Consider the following 26896-nt stretch of genomic DNA (forward strand, 5'->3'; position numbering starts at 1 on the left):
AAAAATCAAGCCATTCCCCAATTGATAAATGGGCAAGAGACATGAATAGGCAATTTTCAGGTAAAGAAATCAAAAATATCAATAAGCACATGAGAAAGTGTTCTAAATCTCTAATAATCAGAGAAATGCAAATCAAAACATCTCTGAGGTATCACCTCACACCTAGCAGATTGGCTAAAATGAAAGAAGGGGAGAGTAATGAATGTTGGAGGGGATGTGGCAAAATTGGGACATTAATGCATTGCTGGTGGAGTTGTGAACTGATCCAACCATTCTGGCTGGCAATTTGGAACTATGCCCAAAGGGCTATAAAAGACTGCCTGCCCTTTTATCCAGCCATACCATTGTTGGGTTTGTACCCCAAAGAGATCATAGATAAACAGACTTGTACCAAAATATTTATAGCTGCGCTTTTTGTAGTGGCAAAAAACTGGAAAATGAGGGGATGTCCTTCAATTGGGGAATGGCTGAACAAACTGTGGTATATCCGGGTGATGGAATACTATTGTGCTAAAAGGAATAATAAACTGGAGGAATTCCATGCAAATCGGAGAGACCTCCAGGAAGTGATGCAGAGCGAAAGGAGCAGAGCCAGAAGAACATTGTACACAGAGACTGATATACTATGGTAAAATCGAATGTAATGGGCTTCTGTACCAGCAGCAATGCAATGACACAGGACAGCTCTGAGGGATTTATGGTAAAGATGCTACCCACATTCAGAGGAAGGACTGCAGGAGAGGAAACATATAAGAAAAACAACTGCTTGAACGCATGGGTTGGGGTGGACATGATTGGGGATGTAAACTCGAAACTACCACACTAATGCAACTATCAACAATTTGGAAATAGGTCTTGATCAATGACACATGTTAAAACCAGTGGAAATGTGCGTTGGCCATCGGTGGGGGGCGGGTGCGGAGGGTGAAGGGGAAAGTAGGAGCATGAATCATGTAACCATGTTAAAAACGAATATTAAGGGGCAGCTGGGGTAGCTCAGTGGAGTGAGAGTCAGGCCTAGAGACAGGAGGTCCTAGGTTCAAACCCGGCCTCAGCCACTTCCCAGCTGTGTGACCCTGGACAAGTCACTTGACCCCCATTGCCCACCCTTATCACTCTTCCACCTATGAGACAATGCACCGAAGTACAAGAGTTAAAAAAACAAAACAACCCTTTGATCCAGCCATACCATTGCTGGGTTTGTACCCCAAAGAGATCATAGATAAACAGACTTGTACGAAAATATTTATAGCTGCGCTTTTTGTGGTGGCAACAAATTGGAAAAGGAGGGGATGTCCTTCAATTGGGGAATGGCTGAACAAACTGTGGTATATGCGGGTGATGGAATACTATTGTGCTAAAAGGAATAATAAACTGGAGGAGTTCCAGGCGAACTGGAGAGACCTCCGGGAACTGATGCAGAGCAAAAGGAACAGAGCCAGAAGAACATTGTACACAGAGACTGATATACTGTGGTAAAATTGAATGTAATGGACCTCTGTACCAGCAGCAATACAATGACCCAGGACAATTCTGAGGGATTTATGGTAAAGAATGCTACCCACATTCAAAGGAAGGACTGCAGGAGAGGAAACAATAAGAAAAACAACTGCTTGAACACATGGGTCGGGGTGGACATGATTGAGGGTGTGGACTCGAAACTACCACACCAATGCAACTACCAACAATTTGGAAATTGGTCTTGATCAAGGACACATGACAAAACTAGTGGAAATGCGCATCAGCCATGGGTGGGGGAATGACGGGGGTGAAGGGGAAAGGAGGAGCATGAATCATGTAACCATGTTAAAAATGAATATTAATAAATGTTTGAAAAACAAAAACAAACGAATATTAATAAATGTTTAAAAAATGAAAAAAAAGATATGTATTAGCTTGCAAAACATTATTTCCATATTGATAATTTCTGTAAAAAGAATAGTCATATAAAACCAAAATCCCAAAACAAAAATTTAAATAAACTTGAGTTAAAAATCACATGTTTTGATCTGCAGTCCAACACCAATAGTTCTTTCTTTAGAGGTGGATCCAACTTTAGGCATTTTCACTGACAGTCTCCCATACCTGGAAATCTCTTCCCTCTTCATTTCTGCCTTCTAGATTCCCTAGCTTCCTTGAAGTCTCAGTTAAAGTCCCACCTCCTTCAAGAAGCCTTTCCTAGTCTTCCTTAATCTTAGTTACTTTACCGCTAAGATTATCTCCAATTTACTATTTCTTTATTGTTTGTACCTAGTTCTTGGCAATTATATTGAATTCCTTGAGAAGTGACTGTTTTTTGCATTTCTTTGTATCCCTAGGGTTCAGCACTATGCCTGGCAAATTGTAGGGCTGAAGACTAATCTTTCGTTCTGAAATTCACCCAGAGAATTCCAAATCTTTCTCACAAAAAATCCAGTAGAAATAATCAGCAGAGATTTATTGCTAGGTTGCTCATAAGCCTCATAATCACATCAGAGTATTTTAATTTTGAAGTCATATTATTTCTTATTTAATATTCAGTCCATCCAGTAGCTGGTCTACTTTCAGCCAGCTTTTGAAATCTTTTATTAGTTATTACTTTGGACTGATCCCAGTATTCTAAGAATAGGTTGTGACATGATTGTTTTAGTCCTTCCAAAGCTGATTAGAACAGTCAACATTAGTTTATCCAGTGTATTATCATAAGACTTCATAGTCAATTCATTTACAGATGTTAGGGACTTTCTTGACATTTTGGACAGAATTATCTTTTCTTGGTGGTATAGTGTAACATGTGTAGATGCTGTCATCTTTCCTTTTTGGTTAAAAAAAATCTGTGGGGGGCAGCTAGGTAGCTCAGTAGATTGAAAGCCAGGCCTAGAGATAGGAGGTCCTAGGTTCAAGAATGGCCTCAGACATTTCCTAGCTGTGAGACTGTGGGCAAGTCACTTAATCCCCATTGCCTAGCCCTACTGGTTCCAAGGCAGAAGGTAAAGGTTTAAAAAAAAATCTGTGATTTGCCACATTAATATATCTGGTCAGTTTTTTTTCCTTTTGGTCTGTATCTATTATTTCATTAGTTTAAGGAACTATTGTTATAGGAAATCCTGGGTCACTGGGAGGTTAAATAAATGTCTCTAGTCATCTAGCTACTATGTCAGAGGTTAGATTTTCTTGCCTTTGGCTGCCTTCTACATTAGTGTCACTTGAGGTAAAAAATCATCCTAATCCAAATTAGTTTTCCATAGATAGTAGTATGGAAAAGAGCCCTGGTTTTGGAATTAGGTACCTCAGAACAACCCTCTGGACCTATTTTCTCCAGATTTTTTTGTGTGTGTGTGTGTATATATTTTTTTCAATCAAATCTGTGATTTCATCCATATAGTGAGTTATTTTTTCCATTTATGTACCTTAGAATCTGCTCATTAGGTGTCAAGAGCTATCTTGGAGCACTGAAAAAGATTAAATAACGTTCCTAGTACTATACTATACAGTGAGTATGTATCAGTTTCTTCCTGACTAGTTTTCTATTCAATGCATCATGGCTGCTTCTCGTTGGAATAGAATGAAAAAGCATTTGTTATTTATTATATACCAAGCACTGTGCTAAATATTATTCAAAGGGAAAATCAAGACATTCAATGTTTTCAGGGAATTTAGAATTTGAAGTAATGGGGACATAACATAAAGGAGGACTCTTGTTTATATTTAGTTCATGGTAGATGGAAAAGGCAGATGGTACTTACACCAGGAACGTAGTAGCAGGGCATATAGAAAAGACCAAGAGATCTTGGGGAATAATGAGTGGTCTTTATCAAGAGGATAGTGGGATTAAGAGCTAGAGAGGAGAGAGGCTCTAGGAAATCTCTAGCAGAGGTAGGGATCAGAGGTTGATTGCTGGTAACATGGCAGTAGGGCAATGGAGGTGATTGGCGAAGAGAGGGCCTCCTTTCAGTGACAATAGGTGACATTGGTCTTTCTTCTTGCCACCCATTGGCAGGCTAGTGAGGAGTAGGCCAAAGTTCTTGGCTTCTCACAGCCCATGAAGGTGGCTGGTCCCAGGTTCTCAGGGATCTACTTGTATACATAAACACAATTTAAAAATATATTTCCAATGCAGAATATTCTTCTTAGCTACATTAAGTAGGTAGGTGGTCTTTATATTTTATACAATATACAAGATATGACTACAAATAAATTGTTTTCGTATATAGCTTATCCATTCATTACTTAATTTGTATTGCTTTCTAGGCATGTACACGTATGGAAGGTCACTGAACCTAATGTTGAACTAAATGGTACAGGAAACCTTTAATTAATATAGTGTACATGTGTTATCTTTGTTAAGTGGTAAGCTTCCAGCAAGTAGGAACCATAGATCATAGGAGCAAGGAATGAAAGGGAATATAAGATGTAATGTAGCTCAACAATGCCATTTTACAGATGAGGAAAAAGTACTGTATTTTGTACAGTGCTTTGAACATAAGCACTCAGTAAGTATCACTTAAATGAATTAGAGAAACTTGGGGAATCAATATATTATGTAGACATTCCTTTAAGGAATTTACAGAATTTCAAAAAACATTAATTAAATGATTTTATACAAGAGTTCAGGGAAGGTTTAATGTACATAATTTAGCATATGAACCAACCCTTAAAGGATGGTAAGGCCATAGTCCTCATGGCTTTAGAAAGGAGGGGTTGCACAAGGTGGTTTCTGAGGTTCATTTCAATTTTAAGTTCTATGATTTTGGGGGGTGTAGATGAGAAGAGAGTAAATTCTTCTGCATTCTTCTATTGATAACCACTAATTTGAGGACACTCTGCCACCATCTTGTCTTTGGAATGCCCAGCAGACAGTCTTTAGGAACAGTCTTTTCTAGGCCCTCAGTGAGACCAGCCATTATAATTCAATCACGAAACTAAAAAAGGCATAATATAGTCATTTGTTTATCCATTATTTAACATGAGACTGTTACCAGATCCTAGTAAAACACTAAGATGAATTTCTGTAACCGCACATACCATACTGTTTTTTTTTAGAGGCTGTTTTAATAATAGGAAAAGGGTCAAGTATTATCATTTTGAGGGACAACAATATTTTAATATTATTGGCAATACTTAAGGGTTAAGGTTAAGGGAAATAAAGGTAAAGATATGTTTCCTTTAACCAAAATAAATCTTATCTTTCACTTTGCTAAGTAAAGTATGTCTTTAGATGCAATAATGTTCTTTTAATAGAAACCAGCTTTGTTAAAGATGCTACTCCAAAAGTCTGATCATGGAGAACACATAAAATAGAATGTCTTTCTTTTTTATGGTGAGGGCTGAGGAGGGGAAATGTTTAAAATAATAGCACCCTAAAACTAAACCAAATGTAATAGACTTCTCTACTAGCAGCAATGCAATGATCCAGGACAATGCTGAGGGACTTATGAGAAAGAACACTATCCATAATCAGAGGAAGAACTGTGGGAGTAGAAGAAAAACAATTGCTTGAAGACATGGATTAATCGAGATATGACTGGGGATATAGACTCTAAACAATCACCCTAGTGCAATTATCAATAATATGGAAATAGGTCTTGATCAATGATACATGTAAAACCCAGTGGAATTGCATGTTGGATATGGGAGAGGGGAGGTAGGTCGGAGGGAAAGGAAAGAACATGAATTATGTAACCATGGAAAAAAATTCTAACTTAATTAATTAAATAAAAAATTTCAATAAAAAAAAAAAAAAAACTAAACCAAAGAGCTGAGTAAGTTTAGTTGTTATTTCTTTCCTTTTAGGGACAATATAAAAAGTAAGGCAAAACGATAGTTCATCACATTTTCTGTCACTTATATGAACTGTAGACATGAGCACTGAAAATATCAATGTTTCCACCACACCATTTGGAGACCTATGTTTAATAAAACTTTCCAATCTGCTAACTGGCATATTTAATTTGGAAAACATTTGTAAACTAATTAAAATAACATTAACATCACAAAGTTATTAGAATATGTGCAGAATATTTGAAGTATTTTAAGACTTAAATATTACTTTATCAGAAAAGTATCTATAGTTATTTTTACATTTTTTGCTAAAGGTTAGAAACCAAGACCATCTATATAGGTAGCTACTAAATTACTGTCCATCTCTGAATATGCAACTGTATATAAAGTCTGTTATCAGGAACACTATTTGTGCCAACTGATTTGTAGGTTGAACTTCCACTAGTTTTTGGCTAGCATCTTCTCTTAAAAGCTATTAAGTACCACTGTAACTTTTTTTTTTGGTGTTAGGCAAAGCACGAAATTCATTTTTAGGGCCTAGTGTATTCAAAATCATTCTAAAAGAATAAAATCAACAGATGAGTTAATGCTCATTTTGTTCACTGAAATTTTTATGCAAATAATTTCTAGAAAAGTACTCAAGACAAGTTTTTTCCAAGATTAAATTCTTTATGCTTCAGAGACAATCCCTTACCAATCCAGATATACATATATAGTACCTGCCATCTAAATAACACTAAGGTACTAAATATTGCATGCAAATAATTGTTTGACAATCTAAAGATTCAGGACCACAAAATAAAAGATGCATGGAATTTTTTACTGCCAAACAACCCAACTTGGGATTTATCTGTATTAGGAGGAATGAACCCAGAAATTGCTAAAGGATGAACATTTTACTCAACCCTTATAAAGAGTACTATAAAAGAAAAGATATCTCTGAAGTAACTAAGTGAAAGTTACTATGTAGATTTTTATCATTTTCATCTGAAGCAGAACACCAAATATTGATATTATTTGCTCCAAAAAACCAGAATTCTTTTTTTTTAAACCTTTGCTTTCTGTCTTAGTAACCACTCTAAGACATAAGGGCAAAGGGTAGGGCAAATGGGGTTAAGTGACTTACCCAGGGTCACACAACTAGAAGTGTCTGAGGCCAAATTTGAACCCAAGTTCTCCTGACTGCAGGCCTGGGGTTCTATCCACTGAGCCACCTAGTGGCTCTAAACAACTATAATTCTTGAGGGAAATAAGTCATCGACCATCTTCTTTTGTGGGTAAAATAACTTAAAATACAACAATGATGAAGAAAATTAGGTTTATTTATGTAAATTAGAAAAATTGGTTTTGATGTTAGAATTTTGATCAAATGTTTAATTCTGTACAATTTACGATAGTAAATATATACAAAACTTATAATAAAATACAGTACATCACATATTCTGAGCCCCAGTGTGTTTTCCCAATTCTGAAGGTACCTCTATCACTTCAGTTTTTAGTTATTAGCAAGGAAATGCTGTGCTTATTTTGACACAGTGCTTGGTTTATGCAGAATAATACTGGCATGGAAAGGGAAAGGCAAGAACCACCAACAATTAGGAAATACTTAAGAGCAGTTATTATGCTTCCTTCTATAATAAAATATGTTCCTTATTAAAAATTTATTTATACTCCTTTCAAGATGTGAAAATCATTACTAAATCTGACAGTTTTGTAAATCCATTGCTGATCCCAATAGATGGATATGAATTTACATGTGTATATATATAACTTAGTAATATGAATATATTCAATACATTAAAATGAACCAAATAATTAGGCTTAGAGAAATGAGACAAAACTCATTTAAGACATACTTGAATAGGAGAATTAACTCCATACAGGATTAGTAAATTTCCATCATCTGAACTGATGAATACAAAACTGAACCAAAAACATATTTTGAAAAAGATGTCATTTTTTAAGACACCAAGTTTCAAGTCACACTGCTATAGAACCATAATGAAATTGTGTACTAAAATATATTGGATAATTTTAGAGCATTTTAGAATTTAATTAAAGCTATCAATATTACCTTAATCAAATGGTTTAAGTAACTTCACAATAATTTATCTTGTTTGAAGAATCCAAGAACATTTAATACATTTACTTGATAGGGGAAGATTTAAAATTAGCATTTGTGATGTTTATAAACTGTAGTTAACTTAGCACTACAGTTAACTCTGTATTTAATATGGAACTAAATATACCACGTGTGCTTCAACTGTCAGAAGAAATCCATTTCATTTTCTTAAAAAGAAGCCATAGATTCTTGAATTAATTTAAGTTCATTATATCTTCTGGAAGTTCTTGGGAATCATTGTGATAGGGCTTTTGTGCAATCTTATCAATTAAAATTCATTACCCATTTTCCATTTTAATAGTTTACTTTGAATTAAAAGGTCAATGCCACATAACACCAAAAAAGTCCTTCAATTTTCTTTTAGAACAGATCCAACTTCTAAATGTATTTGTGCCTAAAACTCTACTCTAGTCCTCAAATGGAAATAAAAAGGCACCAATTCTCCATCTAAGGTATATGATTTAAGATGCTTGCAATTCAAGTAAAATAACATTAAAGAAAATTGGTCTTTAACTGAATACTTGAATTTTTTCCAGGGTTTTTGATATGTTTTGGGGTTGTCTTGATTTTGATACTTTCCTGATTGCCTTTTATAGCTGCCTCAAGGCGGGCCTTCATTGCAGGAGAAGAAGCCATGAGATTTTTAAAAACTGATGAATATTGGGGACCAATCTGCATTAGATTCTGCAAAGCAAAGTCATGTAAGCTTCTCATTGTGGTGGATGCTGAGCCTAGAGTGTTTTCATCCAGAAGAAAGGAAATAAGAATGGGAAGAATGCCGGCCATCAGCTGAGCTCCTATAAAATTTGAACATAAAACATGAACCCTAGGTTAAGTGGACAGTATGCATGTTTATAATAACATGTTATATAAAATTAATTTTCTTTGGGGATACATTTTTACTCCTAAGTAGAGAAAATCAAAATCTCTCTAACTTCTGTTCCCAAGACACAATTATTTCTACAGAAAGCAAACTTTTCTAAGTACTTGTCCTTCTCCAACAACCATTCAGTTTTCCTGATCTCATCTTTCCCTTGCAAACTTCTCCAAGAGAGGCTATTCCTTCTCCCATCCCTCCTATTAACAGGTGGCAAGTCTGAATTTGGCATCATATTTCATACACTTGTTTCTCTGTCACTATGACTCATTATCACTTGTTACTATCACTATCACTTTCCTTTTGGCATCTAAATCCTAAAAGTATTCTTTCGCTTTCCTTAATGATTTTTTTTTTTGTGCCAAGATCACAGTCTCCTTCTCTTTGTTCTGTTACGATTAAAATGAATATAGATGGATGTAAATAGAAGTATTAATATTTTAATTAAAGCCATGTTGGTAAAATATAAGAAGGCCACACACCTGCTATTATTTAATTCAAATCGCCCACCATTACCTTCTCCCTCCTGGCTGCCTCCTACCAAAGAGAGCGTCCCAATCAAGCCCTCTCTATTTAAGCTATGTTTTATGTTGGCTCACGTCACCACATAAGACAGGAAACCCACTGAATCATGGGAAATGTAGTTTCAAAGTCCCCTAAACGTCCACAGGAAGTTTATGTCATATATCTAAATATTTAAGGCTCAAATGAACCCCAAATTTCCACTAACACAGTTCTCAGCTAATCTCTGCAACTTCTATAGATGCTATCTTGTCTCTCCTAACTTTAACTTTCACTCTAATGATCTTGTGTCTCTAGCTACCTAGTTCTCCTTCTTTCACTTCTAAATTTCCAGAAAGAAATTTATCATTGGTGCTTCTAACTTCTCACCACCTGCTCACTCCTCCACACTCTACTCAGAAGGGTGTCTCTTTCAAAAGTTACCAGTGATTTCTTTAATATAAAAGTGAATTATTTTTCTTGGTCCTTATTTTCTTTGACCTCTGTAAAACCTGATTAACTCATACTTCTTGGTCTTCTCCACTGGCTTCTTATGGTTCTCCAGTTCTTAGAAATAGAACTGGAAGATGGCATTTTAGTTGCTATCTAATATTTAACTCCACCACCATCACCACTTTACAGATGAAAAAACTGAGATCTTGAGCTAAGTGGATTGCCTGTAGTCACCGAGCTAGAACTGTATATTTTGGGTAGAATATACATAAAATGCTTTATAAACCAGAAGGTTCTATATGTTAGCTGTTATTTTATTATGATTGTTCTATTAACATCCAACATATTTTCCCATGCCATACTGGTTTTCTTCCTTGCTTCATAAATACAACTTCTGGCTCTTCTTTATATTATCCTGACCTCTAAAATGTTGGTTCCTGCCATGGTTCTGTCCTTTGTCCTCTTCTTTTTTCCCCTACGTTCTCCTCCTTATACATCACATGTACTCTTAGCCCTCCAAATATATATGTATATATATATTTTAACCCTTAACTTCTGTGTATTGGCTCCTAAGTGGAAGAGTAGTAAGGGTGGGCAATGGGGGTCAAGTGACTTGCCCAGGGTCACACAGCTGGGAAGTGTCTGAGGTCAGATTTGAACCTAGCACCTCCCGCCTTTAGGCCTGACTCTCAATCCACTGAGCTACCCAGCTGCCCCCCAAATATATTTTCTTATGCCACTGATTCTCCAATTTCTACCTCTCTCCTATGAGCACAGAAGATATGAAATGTTTCCTGTCTTGAATATAATGCTACAAGTATGTGACACAATACAATATAATATAAATAACTTTCTGATTTCTGTTCTGTTTCACAGTAGGTCAAAATTAAAATTTCTGATTGTTTCTTACAACAATCTTTTCACAATAGCTAAGCTGCAGTGTTTAGAGGAGGGGATGATAGGTGTACTTACGGTGCTGTTCTTCAGCAATAGCCACTAGAGCTTCTAAAACCTTGATGCCTTCTTGAATTGCTTGAAGTTCAGCAGCATCTTCAGGTTTTATTTTATCTGTCTCTTGAAGTTTTCTCACAATGGGTGATGCTAATGAATGAATATAAGGGTAGGATACTGCTGGGTTGGGATACTGGAAAATGGAAAGCAGCAGCTGATAGCATTTGATTTGTACCTAAATGGGCAAAACATACAGACAATTACAGTTTGAAAGGAAAATAGGAATTACAAACAACAGAAGAGACCTCTGAGACTTTAGCAGTTAAAACAAAGTCATCATGAAAATGTGATGTGTAAGAATCTAGGTGGTGTTATTTACTTTGGAACCTTTTCTCAATTTCATTATCATATTCAAAGTTCAAACTGTATCACATATTTTAGCTATCTTATATAAAGTGAAAGACAAATTCTTCCATTCTCAATTAAGGTGATTCTAGAACTATTTGGGCAATATAAGAAGGAATAGAGGAATGTGACTTTTTGAGGTCAAGTTATGGTTTGAGGAAGATGTCAAGAAATTGTGGTCAGACTACACAAGTTAAATACCTTTATACAACATTGCTCCCCTTATGATTAAGGTCTGTGCTTGACTGGCTGTAGCAAACTACATGGAAAGGTACTATAAAGCTATCTTAATTCATTGTATAAGGAGGGCATGAGGTAAAAAATAAATACATAGAAATTATTCATTATTCAGCTGATGTTGGTTATATCTGAATATCTCTAAGTGTGGGATGTGCAACTTACATTTCTTCTTAAGAATCAGAATTGGTTCCTATACTTTTAGAAACAGAATTTATTAGTTCTATGTAAGCAGAAGGAATTTATGTTCAGAACTCTGTTAAAAGAGTGACTTCTGTGTGAGAAAGACTTAATTATTCCTTGAATTATCTGTGAAGTCTTAATGTAAAAAGTCACAAATGCCATATGTAAATATCTGGAAACAATTTATTTAAGTTGTTTAGTGTTCATATTGAAAAGATGGGTAAACAGCAATACTACAGAATATTTCAGCAATACACTTTTCAAAAGCTGGGGCATAAGCCCTTTTCAATTATTAGTTTAAACCAGTTGTTCCCAAACTTTTTTGGCCTACTGCCCCCTTTCCAGAAAAATATTACTTAGCCCCCTGGAAATTAATTTTTTAAAAATTTTAATAGCAATTAATAGGAAAGATAAATGCACCTGTGGCCATCACCGCCTCCTTGGATCACTGCAGCACCCACCAGGGGGTGGTAGCGCCCACTTTGGGAATCACTGGTTTAAACTATCTGGTCTTGTGATTCAAAAAGCAATCAAGGGGGCAGCTGGGTAGCTCAGTGGATTGAGAGCCAGGCCTAGAGACGGGAGGTCCTAGGTTCAGATCCGGCCTCAGACACTTCCCAGCTGTGTGACCCTGGGCAAGTCACTTGACCCCCATTGCCTACCCTTACCACTCTTCCACCTATAAGTCAATACACAGAAGTTAAGGGTTTAAAAAAAAAAAAAAATTAAAAAAAAAAAAAAAAAAAAAGCAATCAATAGGGGCATGTAGGTGGCACCAGTCATGGAGTCAGGAGGATCTAGGTTGAAATCTGGTCTCAGACACTGCCTAGCTATGTGACCCTGGGCAAGTCACTTAAGCCTGTTTGCTTAGCCCTTGTCCTTCTGTCTCATAGTTGTTACTAAGACAGAAAGTAAATGTTAAAGACCCAGAGTCACATGATCATAGCTCTAGAGCTTGCTGAGACCCAAGGGGTCAATCCCTTAATGTTACAAATGAGGAATCTAGGGACCAATATGGCTAAGGTGATTTGTCTATGGTCATATAGGTGGTAACATTAGAGGTGGCATCTGAACTCATTTTCTAACTCCAGAGTCAGCGGTCTTTCTACTATATCACATGGCATCTTTTGAAAGCACGAGCTGTACTGTCATATGAAGTGGTATATACTGGGAGTGCTTGAAGTAGAATGTACAAGCTGAGGCAGATTTTACTAGATTGGAAAGTCTCTGAGTCACTGGGGAATTGTCATGGGAAAGGAGGCATGGAGGTTAAGAAGCACCCTTGAGGGAGGATACACATCAGAGCTGGATCATATTCAGAGATGCAGATAGGGTGCAATCTCATTGTTGGAGGGAATACATGGATCAATGACAAATCTGGTCCCTTGGAGGGAGAAGGCAGGAAGGCAGGAGGCTGGAAAAGAGCGCTGTGGGTAGTTTAAAAAGAGCTATGATTAACCTACTTAGTATACTTACTACTGGGTCTTTTAGCTCAAGTGTAGCTTTAAATTTCTCTATACAACGCTCTTGCAGGCACTGGATGGTGGTCACTTCTGGACTTGTAGACAAGATAAATACTGTTACAGCAGTAAGCAGGCTGATTTCATCTAGTTCTTGACATGCTCCATCTACTAAAGAGAAATAATCCATTAGAGACAGGCCTTGAACAAAGAATTCAAAACTGAGGGCCAGAAGGGGCCTATTCCAAAATCTTTGTCTTTTACAGATTAGGAAACCAAAGCCCAGAGAACATTGGTATCTTGTCTAAGGTTATGGGGTGGGCAGTGGTAGAACTGGGACTTAAAAGTCAATTCTTGTTTTATTATTTTAATTTATTTAAAAAAAAATTATTTAGAATATTTTCCCATGATTATGTGATTCATGTTTCCTCCTTCCCCGCTTCCTCCTCCCCCTCCCAAAGCCAACAAGCAGTTCCACTGGGTTATACATGTATCGTTGTTCAAAACCTATTTCCATGGTATTCATATTTGCAGTAGAGTGATCTTTTAACATCAAAACCTTAATCACAGGGGGCAGCTGGGTAGCTCAGTGGAGTGAGAGTCAGGCCTAGAGATAGGAGGTCCTAGGTTCAAACCCAGCCTCAGCCACTTCCCAGCTGTGTGACCCTGGGCAAGTCACTTGACCCCCATTGCCCACCCTTACCAATCTTCCATCTATAAGACAATACACCGAAGTACAAGGGTTTAAAAAAAAATAAACAAAAAAAAAAAAAAACCTTAATCACAGCCCTATCACACCACGTGGTCAGTCATATATTTTTCTAATGCATTTCTGTTCCCACAGTTCTTTCTCTGGATGTGGATAGTGTTCTTTCTCATAAGTTCTTCTGGACTGTCCTGGGTCATTGCATTGTAGAGAAGTGTTGCTAGTGAATGCTAGTAGAGAAATCCATTATATTTGATTATGCTATAATGTATCAGTCTCTGTGTACAGTGTTCTTCTGGCTCTGCTCCTTTCACTCTGCATCAATTCCTGGAGGTCATTCCAATTCACATGGAATTCCTCCAGTTCTTTGTTCCTTTTAGCACAATAGTATTCCATCACCAACATATATCACAATTTATTCAGCCATTCCCCAATCGATGGACACCCCCTCATTTTCCAATTTTTTACCACAACAAAGAATATTTTTGTACAAGTTTTTTTCCTTATTATCTCTTTGGGATACAAACCCAGCAGTGGTATGGCTGGATCAAAGGGTAGGCAAATCTTTTAAAGCTCTTTGGGCATAGTTCCAAAATGCCCTCCAGAATGGTTGGACCAATTCACAACCCCACCAGCAGTGTATTAGTGTTCCAATTTTGCCACATCCTCTCCAACATTTATCGCTTTCCTATGCTGTCATATTGGTCAATCTGCTAGGTGTGAGGTGGTACCTCAGAATTGTTTTAATTTGCATTTCTCTAATCAGGAGGGATTTAGAACACTTTTTCATGTGCTTATTGATAATTTTGATTTCATCCTGTGAAAACTGCCTATTCATGTCCCTTGACCATTTGTTGATTGGGGAATGGCTTGATTTTTTTTTGTAGATTTGACTTAGTTTCTTATATATTTGGGAAATTAAACCTTTGTCAGAGAGTTTTGTTATACAAATGTTCTCCCAGTTTGTTGCTTTCCTTCTAATTTTGGTTGCATTGGTTTTGTTTGCACAAAACCTTTTTAATTTGATATAACCAAAGTCGTTCATTTTACATTTTGCTTAGTCTTAAATTCATTCCTTTCCCATAGATCTGACAGGTGTACTGATCTGTGTTCACCTAATTTATTTATGATTTTAGTCTTTATATTTAAGTCATTTACCCATTTTGAATTTATTTTGGTATAGGGTGTAAGATGTTGATTTAAATCTAATTTTCCCTGTATTGTTTTCCAATTTTCCCAGGTTTTTGTCAAATAGTGAGTTCTTTTCCCAAAAGTTGGGGTCTTTGGGTTTTTTGAACACTAGCTTACTGAAGTCATTTACCTCTAGTCTATTCCACTGATCTACCCTTCTGTCTCTTAGTTAGTACCATATTGTTTTTTTTTTTTAAACCCTTGTACTTTGGTGTATTGTGTCATAGGTGGAAGATTGGTAAGGGTGGGCAATGGGGGTCAAGTGACTTGCCCAGGGTCACACAGCTGGGAAGTGGCTGAGGCCGGGTTTGAACCTAGGACCTCCTGTCTCTAGGCCTGACTCTCACTCCACTGAGCTACCCAGCTGCCCCGTACCATATTGTTTTGATTACCACTGCTTTATAGTTCAGTTTAAGATCTGGTACCACTAGGCTCTCTTCCTTCACTTTTTCTTTTCTTCTTTTTTTAAAACCCTAACCTTCCATCTTGGAGTCAATACTGCATATTGGCTCCAACGCAGAAGAGTGGTAAGGATAGGCAATGGGGGTCAAGTGACTTGCCCAGGGTCACACAGCTAGGAAGTGTCTGAGGTCAGATTTGAATCTAGGACCTCCTGTCTCTAGGTCTGGCTCTTAATCCACTGAGCTACTCAGCTGCCCCCACTTTTTTTTTCTTTCATTCTTTTCCTTGATATTCTTGATCTTTTGTTCTTCCAAATGAACTTTGTTATAATTTTTTTCTAATTCTATAAAAAAAGTTTTTTTTGGTAGTTTGATAGGTATGGCACTGAAAAGTAGATTAATTTAGGTAGGATGATCATTTTTATTATATTAGCTCATCCTACCCAGGAGCAGTTAATGTTTTTCCAATTGTTTAAAACTAGTTTTAATTGTGTGAAAAGTGTTTTGTAGTTGTGTTCATATAATTCCTGGGTTTGTTTTGGCAGATAGATTCCTAAATATTTTATATTGTCTAGGGTGATTTTAAGTGGAATTTCTCTTTCTAACTCTTGCTGCTGAGTTGTGTTGGAAATATATAGAAATGCTGATGATTTGTGTGGATTTATTTTGTACCCTGCGACTTTAAGTTGCTAATTATTTCTACTAGCTTTTTAGTTGATTTTCCAGGATTCTCTAAGTATACCATTATATCATCTTCAAAAAGTGATAGTTTAGTCCCTACTTTAATCCCTTCAATTTCTTTTTCTTTTCTTATGGCTACTACTAGCTTTTTTAGTACAATATTGAATAAAAGAGGTGATAATGGACATCCTTGCTTCACTCTTGATCTTATTGGGAAGGCTTCTAACTTGTCCCCATTGCAGATGATACTTGCTGATGGTTTTAAATATATACTGTTTATTATTTTGAGGAATTACCCTTCTATTCCTATACTTTCTAGTGTTTTCAGTAGGAATGGGTGTATTTTGTCGCGGGTTTTTTCTGCATCTATTGAGATAATCACGTGATTTCTGTTGGTTTGATTATTGATATGGTCAATTATGTGGATGGTTTTCCAGTTCTTGTTTTAAATCACTTTTCTCTTCTACATCCCCTTCCACTATTCCTGTCATATCCCATACTTCAAAATGAGGTAGTGACATACAAACAAATTTCAAGATCACATTATCCCTACTTTGCCAGTGTAAAACATCCTTCCTGAAGCAGGATTGTGAACTATTCAATGGCTGTTAAAGGACATGGTTGACAGGGCTCAGAACCAGAAAATGTATATATCATCTGCCTGCAATGAATGCATTGTATAGCCCAGGCAAAGACCTGAGGCCACAGAGTTGTATGTGTCAGGGAGGAAAATCAAAAACATTTGCCAGTGCCTTCTAAGTTATTCTGGTTCCAACGGTTTTCTCTAAAAGTACTACTAGCAGAAAAAGCAATAATGTATGATGATCAACTGTGAATGATGTAGCTACTCTCAGTAATACAATGGTCCAAGACAATTCTGAAGTACTCATGATAAAAAATGCTATCTACCTCAAAAGAAAGAACCAATAGAATCTGAATGCATATTAAAATCTACTTTTTAAACTTTATCATCCTGGCTTTTTTTGGCCAGTATTTTATTTTGCAACTTGGTTAATATGGAAATGTTCTGCATGACTGCACATGTATAATTTATATAAAATTGGTTGTTTTCTCAAACGGGGAGAGGAGAGGGTGAGAGAGAATTTGGAACTCAAAATCTTAAAAAATGAATGTTAAAAATTGTTATTACATGTTTTAGGGTAAAAAATATAAAAATTAAGAAAAAATAAAAGCATTAATATGTTCATACTTAATTTCCCAAATGTAGAAAAACTAGGAAAGTTTGTAGAATAACTATGGATTGTTAGGACATTTTAAAAAATAAAATTTCTGCTTGATACATGGTATTAAAATTTGGGCAGTGGAGCAATGGATTGAATGCTGGGCCTGGAGTCAGGAAGAACCCAGTTCAAATCTAGCCTCAGGCACCTGCTAGTTGTGTGACTGTGGGCATTTGAGTGAACTCTGTTTGCCTCAGTCTCCTCATATATACAATGAGCTAGAGAAGAAAATGGCAAACTACTCCACTATCTTTGCCAAGAAAACTCCAAATGGGATCATGAAAGATTCAGATATGACTGAAATGACTGACCAACAATAATCCTTAAAATCTAAAATTGGAACGCATATGATATATCTCATTAGCAAATAAAAACCTTAAAATAGTAGTTTGTGTTATTGAAATTTTGAAGTCTCTGAACTAAATTTTCCTGTGAGCCCACTGACTTCCTGTGAAAGTTTAGGAATCTCTGAACTACATTTCCCATGAGCTCACTGGCTTCCTGTCTTGTATCATGACATAATATACATGTAAATATAATTTACATAATAAATAAGAATGACATAGAATAAAATCAAGTGAGTGGATTGGCATGCTCGCTTTTTTCTGGAAGCAGCAGCATGGTGGCAGATGTAATGGTGGGTCTTTCAAACACCCTAAGCTAGCATGGCATGTGGCTCCATTTTTCTAATGTCTACCAATAAATCTTTTAAAACCATAATATTTTTAAATCTATCCTTCCGTATTCATTTTACTTTTTACAGTTGCATATGTAACTTTTGGGGCTCTTTATTTAACTGTTCTTTTATTATTTTTTTTAATTAAAAAAATTTTTTTTTAAACCCTTACCTTCCGCCTTGGAGTCAATACTGTGTTTTGGCTCCAAGGTAGAAGAGTGGTAAGGGTAGGTAATGGGGGTCAAGTGACTTGCCCAGGGTCACACAGCTGGGAAGTGTCTGAGGCCAGACTCAAACCTAGGACCTCCTGCCTCTAGACCTGGCTCTCAATCCACTGAGCTACTCAGCTGCCCCCTAACTGTTCTTTTAAAATGGAAGCAAAAGTAGCAGTTTTTTGAATTTTAATTTATGTCCTATTTTAAATTTCATATTCTAATAAAGCATTAGGCATGGTATGTTATAAAGTTATCATATGAGGGAATGTTAACCACAGATAAATTATGATAGATTAATGTGATATAACAACATATACAAAATCAAAACAAAACAAATATGACCTCAGAGGTCATCTAGTCTGGCACTCTCAGAAGACACAGAGGGCTACAAAGCCACTTGCTTTCTGGCTTTTTTATGGCAATTAGGGTATTGGCAACTGCTAATTTGGATTGTTTATACCTGAGAGATGACAGACCAAGAAGAAACACAAAAGGTTTCTAATGTTCTAAACAGCTGGAACTCCTAAGCTTTTCAGAGAATAGGTGCTGCAAAAAGGCAAACGACAAAAGATTGCAACTCTCTCAGGTATGGAGACATAAAGAATCTACTCTAGTGATCTGCAGAGATTATATATTTGTGCTTTTGTTAGAGTTAATCAACAAGTGTGTGTGTAGGTTAAATGTAACATTTTCTAGTGTAAGGACTCTGGAAAGGTAAAGTGTTATAAGAACAACTTTCTGTTTTTAAAGCTTATCAGAGAGACAAGTATTCTCTGAATGTGAGGCCCCTTCCTTCACTTCAGGTGCTTTTATTAGTAATATATTCTCATAGCTCTCTCAGAACCACTGTCTCAGAGAAGAGGCCTCAAAGAGGCCTACTCAACCAAGACGGAGTAGCAGGAAGAAAAATAGTGACCTCTACTCACATCATCCACTAAAAAACAAAACAAACCCCCCAAAACTACAACTTCCCCAATAACTCCAAAAAGATCTAAAAAAAAAAATTTATCAGTCTAAATTCTGATTAGGAAATTCAAGATAGAAAATATAGTAAATCATTTCTAGGCCAGGTTGACATAGGGAGAAAAAAAAAAGTATGTGGACATTAGGGATGGAGGTCTGATGGGATGCAGGGTAAGGCTAAGCCACAGGTCAAGGCGACCCAGGTCTAGTACAAAGGGTTGTACAGGCTGCAGGAACAGGTACTAACTGTTGTTCACTCTCTAGTTCTGCAATAAAGATCCAGGGAGTACTGAGAAGTGACTTGTACTTTAGTGTGGTATTCTAAAACATATACTAAGTAGGAAGCACATTCAGAAGTAAGCAGCTAATGTGTGTTTTGGACACCTGGTAGTAGACCATGGTCTTAATTCTAGCTTCTAGTCTAATCTAAAGTTTGAAGAGGAATAACAAGGACAAGAATATCAGATGAAAGGGAAATCTACATTTCTGTCACTGAACCAGAAGAGCTTTCGACTGATAGGTGCTAGGCCCAGCAATGGTCTACTAAAACTCCAAATGGGGCAAATGAAGAGAGCTGTTGCTCAGGCCCAAATTCAGGTCAGGAAGTTTTGGAGGTCAGATGAGAAGAGTAACAATAAGACTTTGCCCTGGATCAGATCACTCTGGGAGCTCTAGATATTATTGGAATAATGTAACACTCAATATCCCAAGAAAGCAGCAGAAGGATTAATTTGGACATCAAATTTTAAGTCATGAAGTACACTGGAAGGATGAGCAAAAAAAAAGAATCCCACCATAAAAAGCTATTGAGGTGACAGGGACACGACACTCAAGACACAAACTAAAAAGAGAATTATTCTAAAATATTTACAAGCCTCTTGGACACATATTCAATTAGATTCCTAGAAGAGATGAAGTAGGAGGTTTTTTTTAAAAAAGGTTAAAATGTTTTTCATAAACAAGATCAAAGTGCCAGAGGGAAAAAACTGGACAATGGAGAACCATGACAGAAAAAATATGGAAAAGGAATGAACATCCTGGCACAAAAAGCAACAAATGTTATGCAAGCAATAAACTTCCTGAAAATTAGAATGGACCAGAGAGAAACTAATGACTATTAACAAGAAATAAAGTCAAAAGAATGAAAAAAATTAAAGAGAATACAAAGTATCTTATTGCAAAAAAAACTGATATTGAAAACAGATTAAGGAAAGATAATTTAAGATTTGGACTAACTGATAAGAAGAAAGTCTTCATATGCACCAAAATATTTTTTTGATAGCTAAGAATTGGAAACAAAGTAGATGCCCATTGATTGGGGAGTGTCTAGACAAACTGTGGAACATGAATGTAATGGAATGTTACTGTGCTATAAAAAATGATGTGAGTGATGAATACAGAAAAACACGGAAAGATCTATACAAGCTGATGCAGAATGAAGTAAGCAGACCGAAGAAAACAATAGACACAGTAACTACATCAATGTAAATGTAAAGAACAGTACACCAAAATATCAAAAGTAAATGTAACAAAATTATAAAGACCTTAACCTCAAATGAAGAGATGTAAGGAAGACAGTTCCAACCTACCCTTTCTTGGAGGTAGGCGGTCCATTGGTATTACACATCACACATGCTTTCAGACTTATTCAATGTATCATTAATTTGTACTGAGTCCCCCATCCCCTCTGGTATACAGTTCTATTTGTTTTCCCATTAAGGGAAGGCTACCTGGGAGGAAGAGGAGATAAAGATACTTGGGATAACTATGATGAAATAAGAAACAGAAAACATCAATAAAAACTACCTTAAAGTCTTAACCAAAAAATAATTCTAGACATCAGATTTGAAGAAATCACAAATGAAAACTGTCCAGATCTCTTAGAAAAAGAGGGCAAAATAAAAATAGAAAAAAAGGCATGAGGTATATCATGGAAGAAAATCCAAAAGAAAAACTCCTAGCAGCATTATGGTCAAAATCCAGAGCTTCTAGGTCAAAGAAAAAACACTATAAGTAGCCAGAAAGAAAGAACCAACAAGTCACAGTTGGAAGTACATATAATTTGGCAGTCACCACTGTAATAAAGGAGTAAAAAGATTGGAATACAATATTTTGGAAGGCAAAGGATCTAGTCTTAGAGATAAGAACAAGGGGCAGCTGGGTAGCTCAGTGGAGTGAGAGTCAGGCCTAGAGACAGGAGGTCCTAGGTTCAAACCTGGCCTCAGCCACTTCCCAGCTGTGTGACCCTGGGCAAATCACTTGACCCCCATTGCCCACCCTTACCACTCTTCCACCTATGAGAGACAATACACCGAAGTACAAGGGTTTAAAAAAAAAAAAGAACAAGTTACCCTGCAAAAATAAGTATACTGTTATATGGGGGGAAAATGGACATTTAGTGAAATGGAGATATTCTGAGCATTGTGAAGATGGGATTAACTCTACCCTGCCCGTTTTTAGATTTAATCACCAAAAGTGTAAACACCCCACTTACACTTGAGTGGGGGAGGTCAATAACCTATGTGTGTGAAAGTGGGTGACGAATCAGAATCAACCAATTGCCCCCTGGGCAGTCCTAAGCAAAACTTTAGCTGTAATTGGTATATGTAAAACAGAAGGAATGTACAGAAAGTGACAAAAGGAAGGGTCTTTAAAAGTGGCCAGAACTTCCTGGAACACCTTGGACAGGATCCTGGAGGAGTTCTGGCTGAGGACCTTGGACTGTTTTCTATTTCTCACCACTTGGGTGAGTGAAAAAGACTGACTCCTTCCTGGATTTTCTGAAGAGATTATCCTCAGGGGAGACTTCGTGTTTGAAGCCTCCACTTTATTCATCACTGGGCCCTTGGCTCAAGGCTGAGGGTCTTCTGGCTGAAGACTAATTAGTCCTGCCTGAGTTAAGCCAGGGGCTGGAGCAATATACTTACTGTCTTAACTTAGATATCTTACCCTATCCTCTCTGATTTTCTTACTTTCACTTTTTCTATATTTTGTAAATAAATTACCATAAAAAATAATTTGGAATTTATTAAATTCCTGGCAACCAAAATGCTTAAATATTCAGTCCAACCATAATTTTTACCCTTTTTACAGCATTTCTGTCAAAAACCCAGAACAGCAGAAAATCTTTAAAGTATAAATATAGTCAAGAGAAACATAAAGAGGCATTCATGAACAAAGTATCCTAATAGACTAATGGAACCATTGGAGCCCCATCATCAACAGGGGTCAAAAAGGAGTCTAATTAGAAAAAATTAAGGGGATCTAGGTGGCACAAGGATAGAGGACCAGGCCTGGAGTCAGTATGCCCTGACTAATCTAGCCTCAAACACTTATTAGCTGTTTAACCCCAAGCATGTCACAGAGGTTAACTCTGCCCTGGTTTCCTAGTCTGAAAAAGGGATAATAATAGCAACTAGGTGGCTCAGTGGATAGAAACTGCTGGTCCTGGAGTTAGGAAGACCAGAATTCAAACCCAGCTTTGGACACTTGTTAGCTTTATGACCCTGACAAGTCACTTAACCTCTGTTTGTCTTAATGCCCTGGAGAAGGAAATGGCAAACTAGTTCAGTATTTTGCCAAGAAAACCCCATGGACAGTATTAGCGTGCTATGGGGTCTCAAAGAGTAGGATATGACTGAATGACTGAATAACAACTGTACTTAACCTTCCAATGTTGCTGTGAGAATAAAATGAGATAATGTTTGTAAAGTATTTAGCACAGTGACTGACACATAATAGGTGCCATATGTTAACTATTATTGCTATCAGCCTTAGAGATGGTTAATTATGTCTTGATTATCTTAAGAGAAGAATAAAAAGAGAAAAGGGAAAGGAAAATCATCTTAGATAATCAGGAGGTACAAGTATACAAAGAGCTTTTGAAAAGGTTGGGGGAAGTGGCTGATACTTATACCTGATTCTCATTTGAACTGGTCAAAAGAGGGAAGAATATACAAACACATATGGACATACACAGCTGAGTATAAAGAAATACATTTCATATAATAGACAGAGAGAAGGGGGAAAGAGTGAATTAGAGGGAGAGTAGATTAAGGGAGGGATCTTATTCCTTAGTCCTAAGTTAAACAAATTCTAAATAAGGATATACAAAAATATTTATAGCTCCTTTTGTGTAGGTAAAGAATTGGAAACTGAAGGGGGTACCCATTAATTGGGATGGCTAAACAAATTATGATATATAAAAGTGGAATATTATTCTGTTGTAAGAAATAATGGCTAGGAAGATCTATAAGAAATGAAGTGAATAGAACCAAGAGAAAAATTTATACAATAACAACAATATAGTAAAAACATAAAACTTTGAAGTAATTAGGAACTCTGATTTGCATAATGACCAACCAGAATTCCAAAGGAAATGATGAAAAATGCAACCTGGGTAGAAGTGAAGGACGTAGGAGTGCAGAATGAGGTATATCTTTTCTCGACATGGACAAATATGGAAATTTGTTTTGTTCAATTACATATATATTTATAATGGATTTTTTTTCATTTCTCAGTTGGGGGTGGGTGGGAATGGTGAAGAGAAGGCATTTTTTCCGAGACTGAAAAAAGTTGATATTGTCTTACCATGTTCTGCCAAGTCATATCTGCAGTACTGTATTTTATTTCATATGCCACACATAGATAGGAAAACTGACAGGTGGGAACATATCCAAAGAAAAGAAAGCAGGATTTGGAGAGTACTGAAAGAATGCAGACAAGAGTATACTTTAGGGACACTATGATGGCTGTCTTCAATATCTGAAGGACTCTCATATTGGAAGAATGATGTCATTCTGCTTCTCCACAAAGAGTAGGACTAGGACCAGTTCACGGAGATAAAAAAAAAAAAATGAAATGAACACCAAAAAAACCTTTCACATGAATTAAGAATTGTCTTAAAAAGAGAGAGAGAGAAAGATCGAGAAAGTTGTCTATATATAGAATAGTTTGCTTCTGGGACTACTGAGTTCTCATTCCTGGAAATCTTCAAAAAAGAGTCTGAATGATCATTTGTTAGAGACCCAGTAGAAAGGATTTATGCTTTGGAGAATGGTTGACTTGGAAGATTTTTAAAGTACCATATTATAACTCTTAATTCTATGACTATATCTTAGGCAACTAGTCTATATTCTTTCACTCTTATGGAGATAATGCTCTATCAGAACCTTCTTTTTCTTATCATCTCTTTTCTAAAACACTTGTGCCCTTCCCTACTCCCATCTCCTTTTGAGATGGGTGCAAAGTTCCTTTATGGCCTTTATTGGGTCAGCAGTAGCAATGGCAACAAAAGTAGAGCCTTTTTATAGTATGTGAGTTAGTACAGTATGACATTTTAAAGTTCTGAAGCATATGTTGTGAAAGACTGATTTTCTTTTTCTTTTCCTAAAAATTTTATTTATTTTAGAATATTTTTCCATGGTTATATGATTCATATTATTTCCCTCACCCCTCCCATAGCCAACGAGCAATTCAACTGGGTTTTACAAGTATCATTGATCAAGACCTATTTCCATATTATTAACATTTGTAATAGAAATCATTTAGAGAGGCTGATTTTCTTAAAGACAAATAAACAGTCTCATGCTAAAAGCTTTTTGGCCCATGTTTTTAGAATAATTTGTAGAACTGACAAAACATTTGCCCATTATAACAAGCCAATTAGGAAAATGGAAACTTACTATTTTTGAGTCTGTAAATATTGTTTAAGTTGGGTCATAAAATATGTCATCTATAGTTGCCCAATATTGGAGAAAGACAATATTTCTATTATCCATATTCTGATATGATAAAAATGTCTAATGAAAATGCAATTAAGCTTAACAGGAAAAGCCAAAACACACACACACACAAATCTGAAATATGTATTAATTTGGCTATGTCCCTTGCCATAGGATTTCTAGGTATCTGAATAAAATACAAGATATACTACACAAAAGAGCAACAGGTCTCATATTAAAATAAGATAGATATAATTATGCTAATAAAGGTTTCATCAGGAACAAAAAGATACATGACTGAGTAAATACAGTGTTAGGAGCAATCATTTCTTGGATGAATTTATAGATAACAGATTGATTCTAATCAAAGAAGTTGCCTGTTTTACTGTTTTTGGAGAAACTGATGTCAAAGTAGGGGTAAAATCCACTTTGTGGTTTTCGTTTCCATCAATCTATGAAAATCAAAAACTTACTGTCAGTGTTCTTTAAATGGTTCTAATTCCTTTACTGTCTACTGACTTTCAGTAAAAATGATTTTAAAAAAATAAGATTTTTCTGGGCCAGGGACCTTCTCTGGCCTACATTTTATAAAACCTAGCACTCAGCTTAATGCCATTTAGTCTGAGTATAGTTAATGAATATTTTTTAATGCTGGTGCTGAAGGTATTACTCATGTGCTTTTATGCTTCCTCATACATTCTTTTCCCATTATGAAATTTGCATTAAAAATGATATGAATGTGGGTACTATCCATAATGAGTTTAAAAATATGGTTGTGGAGTCACTGATTAATCAGAGAGTTATCCTCTTTTAAACTGTATTAACCTTTTTGTTGAAGTCAGTGATTCCAAAGTGGGCGCTACCGCTCCCTGGTGGGTGTTGCAGCAATCCAGGGAGGTGGTGATGGCCACAGGTGCATTTATCTTTCCTATTAATTGCTATTAAAATTAAAAAAAATTAATTTCCAGGGGGCTAAGTAATATTTTTTCTGGAAAGGGGGCGGTAGGCCAAAAAAGTTTGGGAACCATTGATTTAAATAAAAGAATTGCATTTTAACAGTGGAGTTAAGATTTTAAAACACTCTTGAATGGTTAGGCAAATGCCTTCTTTAAAGCAGTATTTTAAGCATTTTAATTGTTCACAGGAAAACAAAACCATACAATTGGGGTAGATTAAAGTAACATAGTCTTTAGGGCAGGGGTCGGCAACCTTTTTGGCAGTGAGAGCCATAAACGCCACATTTTTTAAAATGTTAATTTCGTGAGAACCATACAGTGTTCACAGTGCACACTCCTGTAACAGTGCGCGATCCTGTAACAGAGCCTGAAAAAAAATTGACTTTATGGCTCCTGCAGAAAGAGACATATCTGGCCTTCAAAAGAGCCAGATATGGCTTGAGAGCTGCTATACGTTGCCGACCTCTGCTTTAGGGTATAAAATAAAACCAATTATCAAGAAAGGAAAAAGTAACTAGTTTAAATGAATAACCAGACAGCAAACTCAAACGTCAAGTCAATTAAATCAATAAGTTATATCCATCAGAAACTTTCATTTTTAAAGCAAAGCAAAAGTTATCTTTTGGTTAGGAAGCTAAACTTAATGCTATTCCATTAACTTCAAAAAGCAGAATAGGATACTTAGGTAGAAGGAAGAAAAGAATGGAATAATAATGCAACCTGACTTCAATGGGAGAGAAGTACCTTTAAGAAAATGCTACAATTAGATAATAATGGAACGTGCAGACTTTGAATTTTATAAAGATAGTGCAGTGGAGAGGCAGCATACACCCAAACAAACAAACAAACAAACAAATAAATAATGTATATACACTCTTAAAAATATTATGTATACTGAAAAGCACTGAAAAACTATTAAGCAGCTGCAAATGAAAACCACCAAAGAAAAAAGTAAACTGAAAACTGATGGGTGGTGATTAATCAGTCATGCTGGGTACTGCTTCTATTTTTATTAAACATAACTGTCTCAGCTGCTCCTCAACACCAGAATGCATGACATTTAGTTCCCATAAAGGTTAAAGATCACACTAAAATGTGAACACTTATGTCATTAGCTCTCTATCTACCCATGTTTATTCTTGGAACGCATATCCAATGAAGAGAGACAGTTCTATAAAATGAAGGGATTTTGGA

The 26896-nt window shown here is 36.2% G+C and overlaps 1 protein-coding gene across 1 annotated transcript in view; it reads right to left on the reverse strand.

Moving 5' to 3' along the window:
- Nucleotides 1-8374: 8374 nt before the first annotated feature.
- The window catches only part of HEATR5A (HEAT repeat containing 5A), a 169100-nt gene continuing 150578 nt past the window's right edge, over nucleotides 8375-26896 (reverse strand). Inside the window, exons 33-35 of the mRNA XM_044665059.1 lie at nucleotides 12966-13120; nucleotides 10686-10899; nucleotides 8375-8679 (exon numbers count right to left, since the gene is read on the reverse strand). Coding sequence (XP_044520994.1) covers nucleotides 8375-8679; nucleotides 10686-10899; nucleotides 12966-13120 — 674 coding nt within the window. The remainder of the gene's footprint in view (nucleotides 8680-10685; nucleotides 10900-12965; nucleotides 13121-26896) is intronic.

The sequence above is a fragment of the Gracilinanus agilis genome, chromosome 2 (assembly GCF_016433145.1).
Source record: "Gracilinanus agilis isolate LMUSP501 chromosome 2, AgileGrace, whole genome shotgun sequence".
NCBI lineage: Eukaryota > Metazoa > Chordata > Mammalia > Didelphimorphia > Didelphidae > Gracilinanus > Gracilinanus agilis.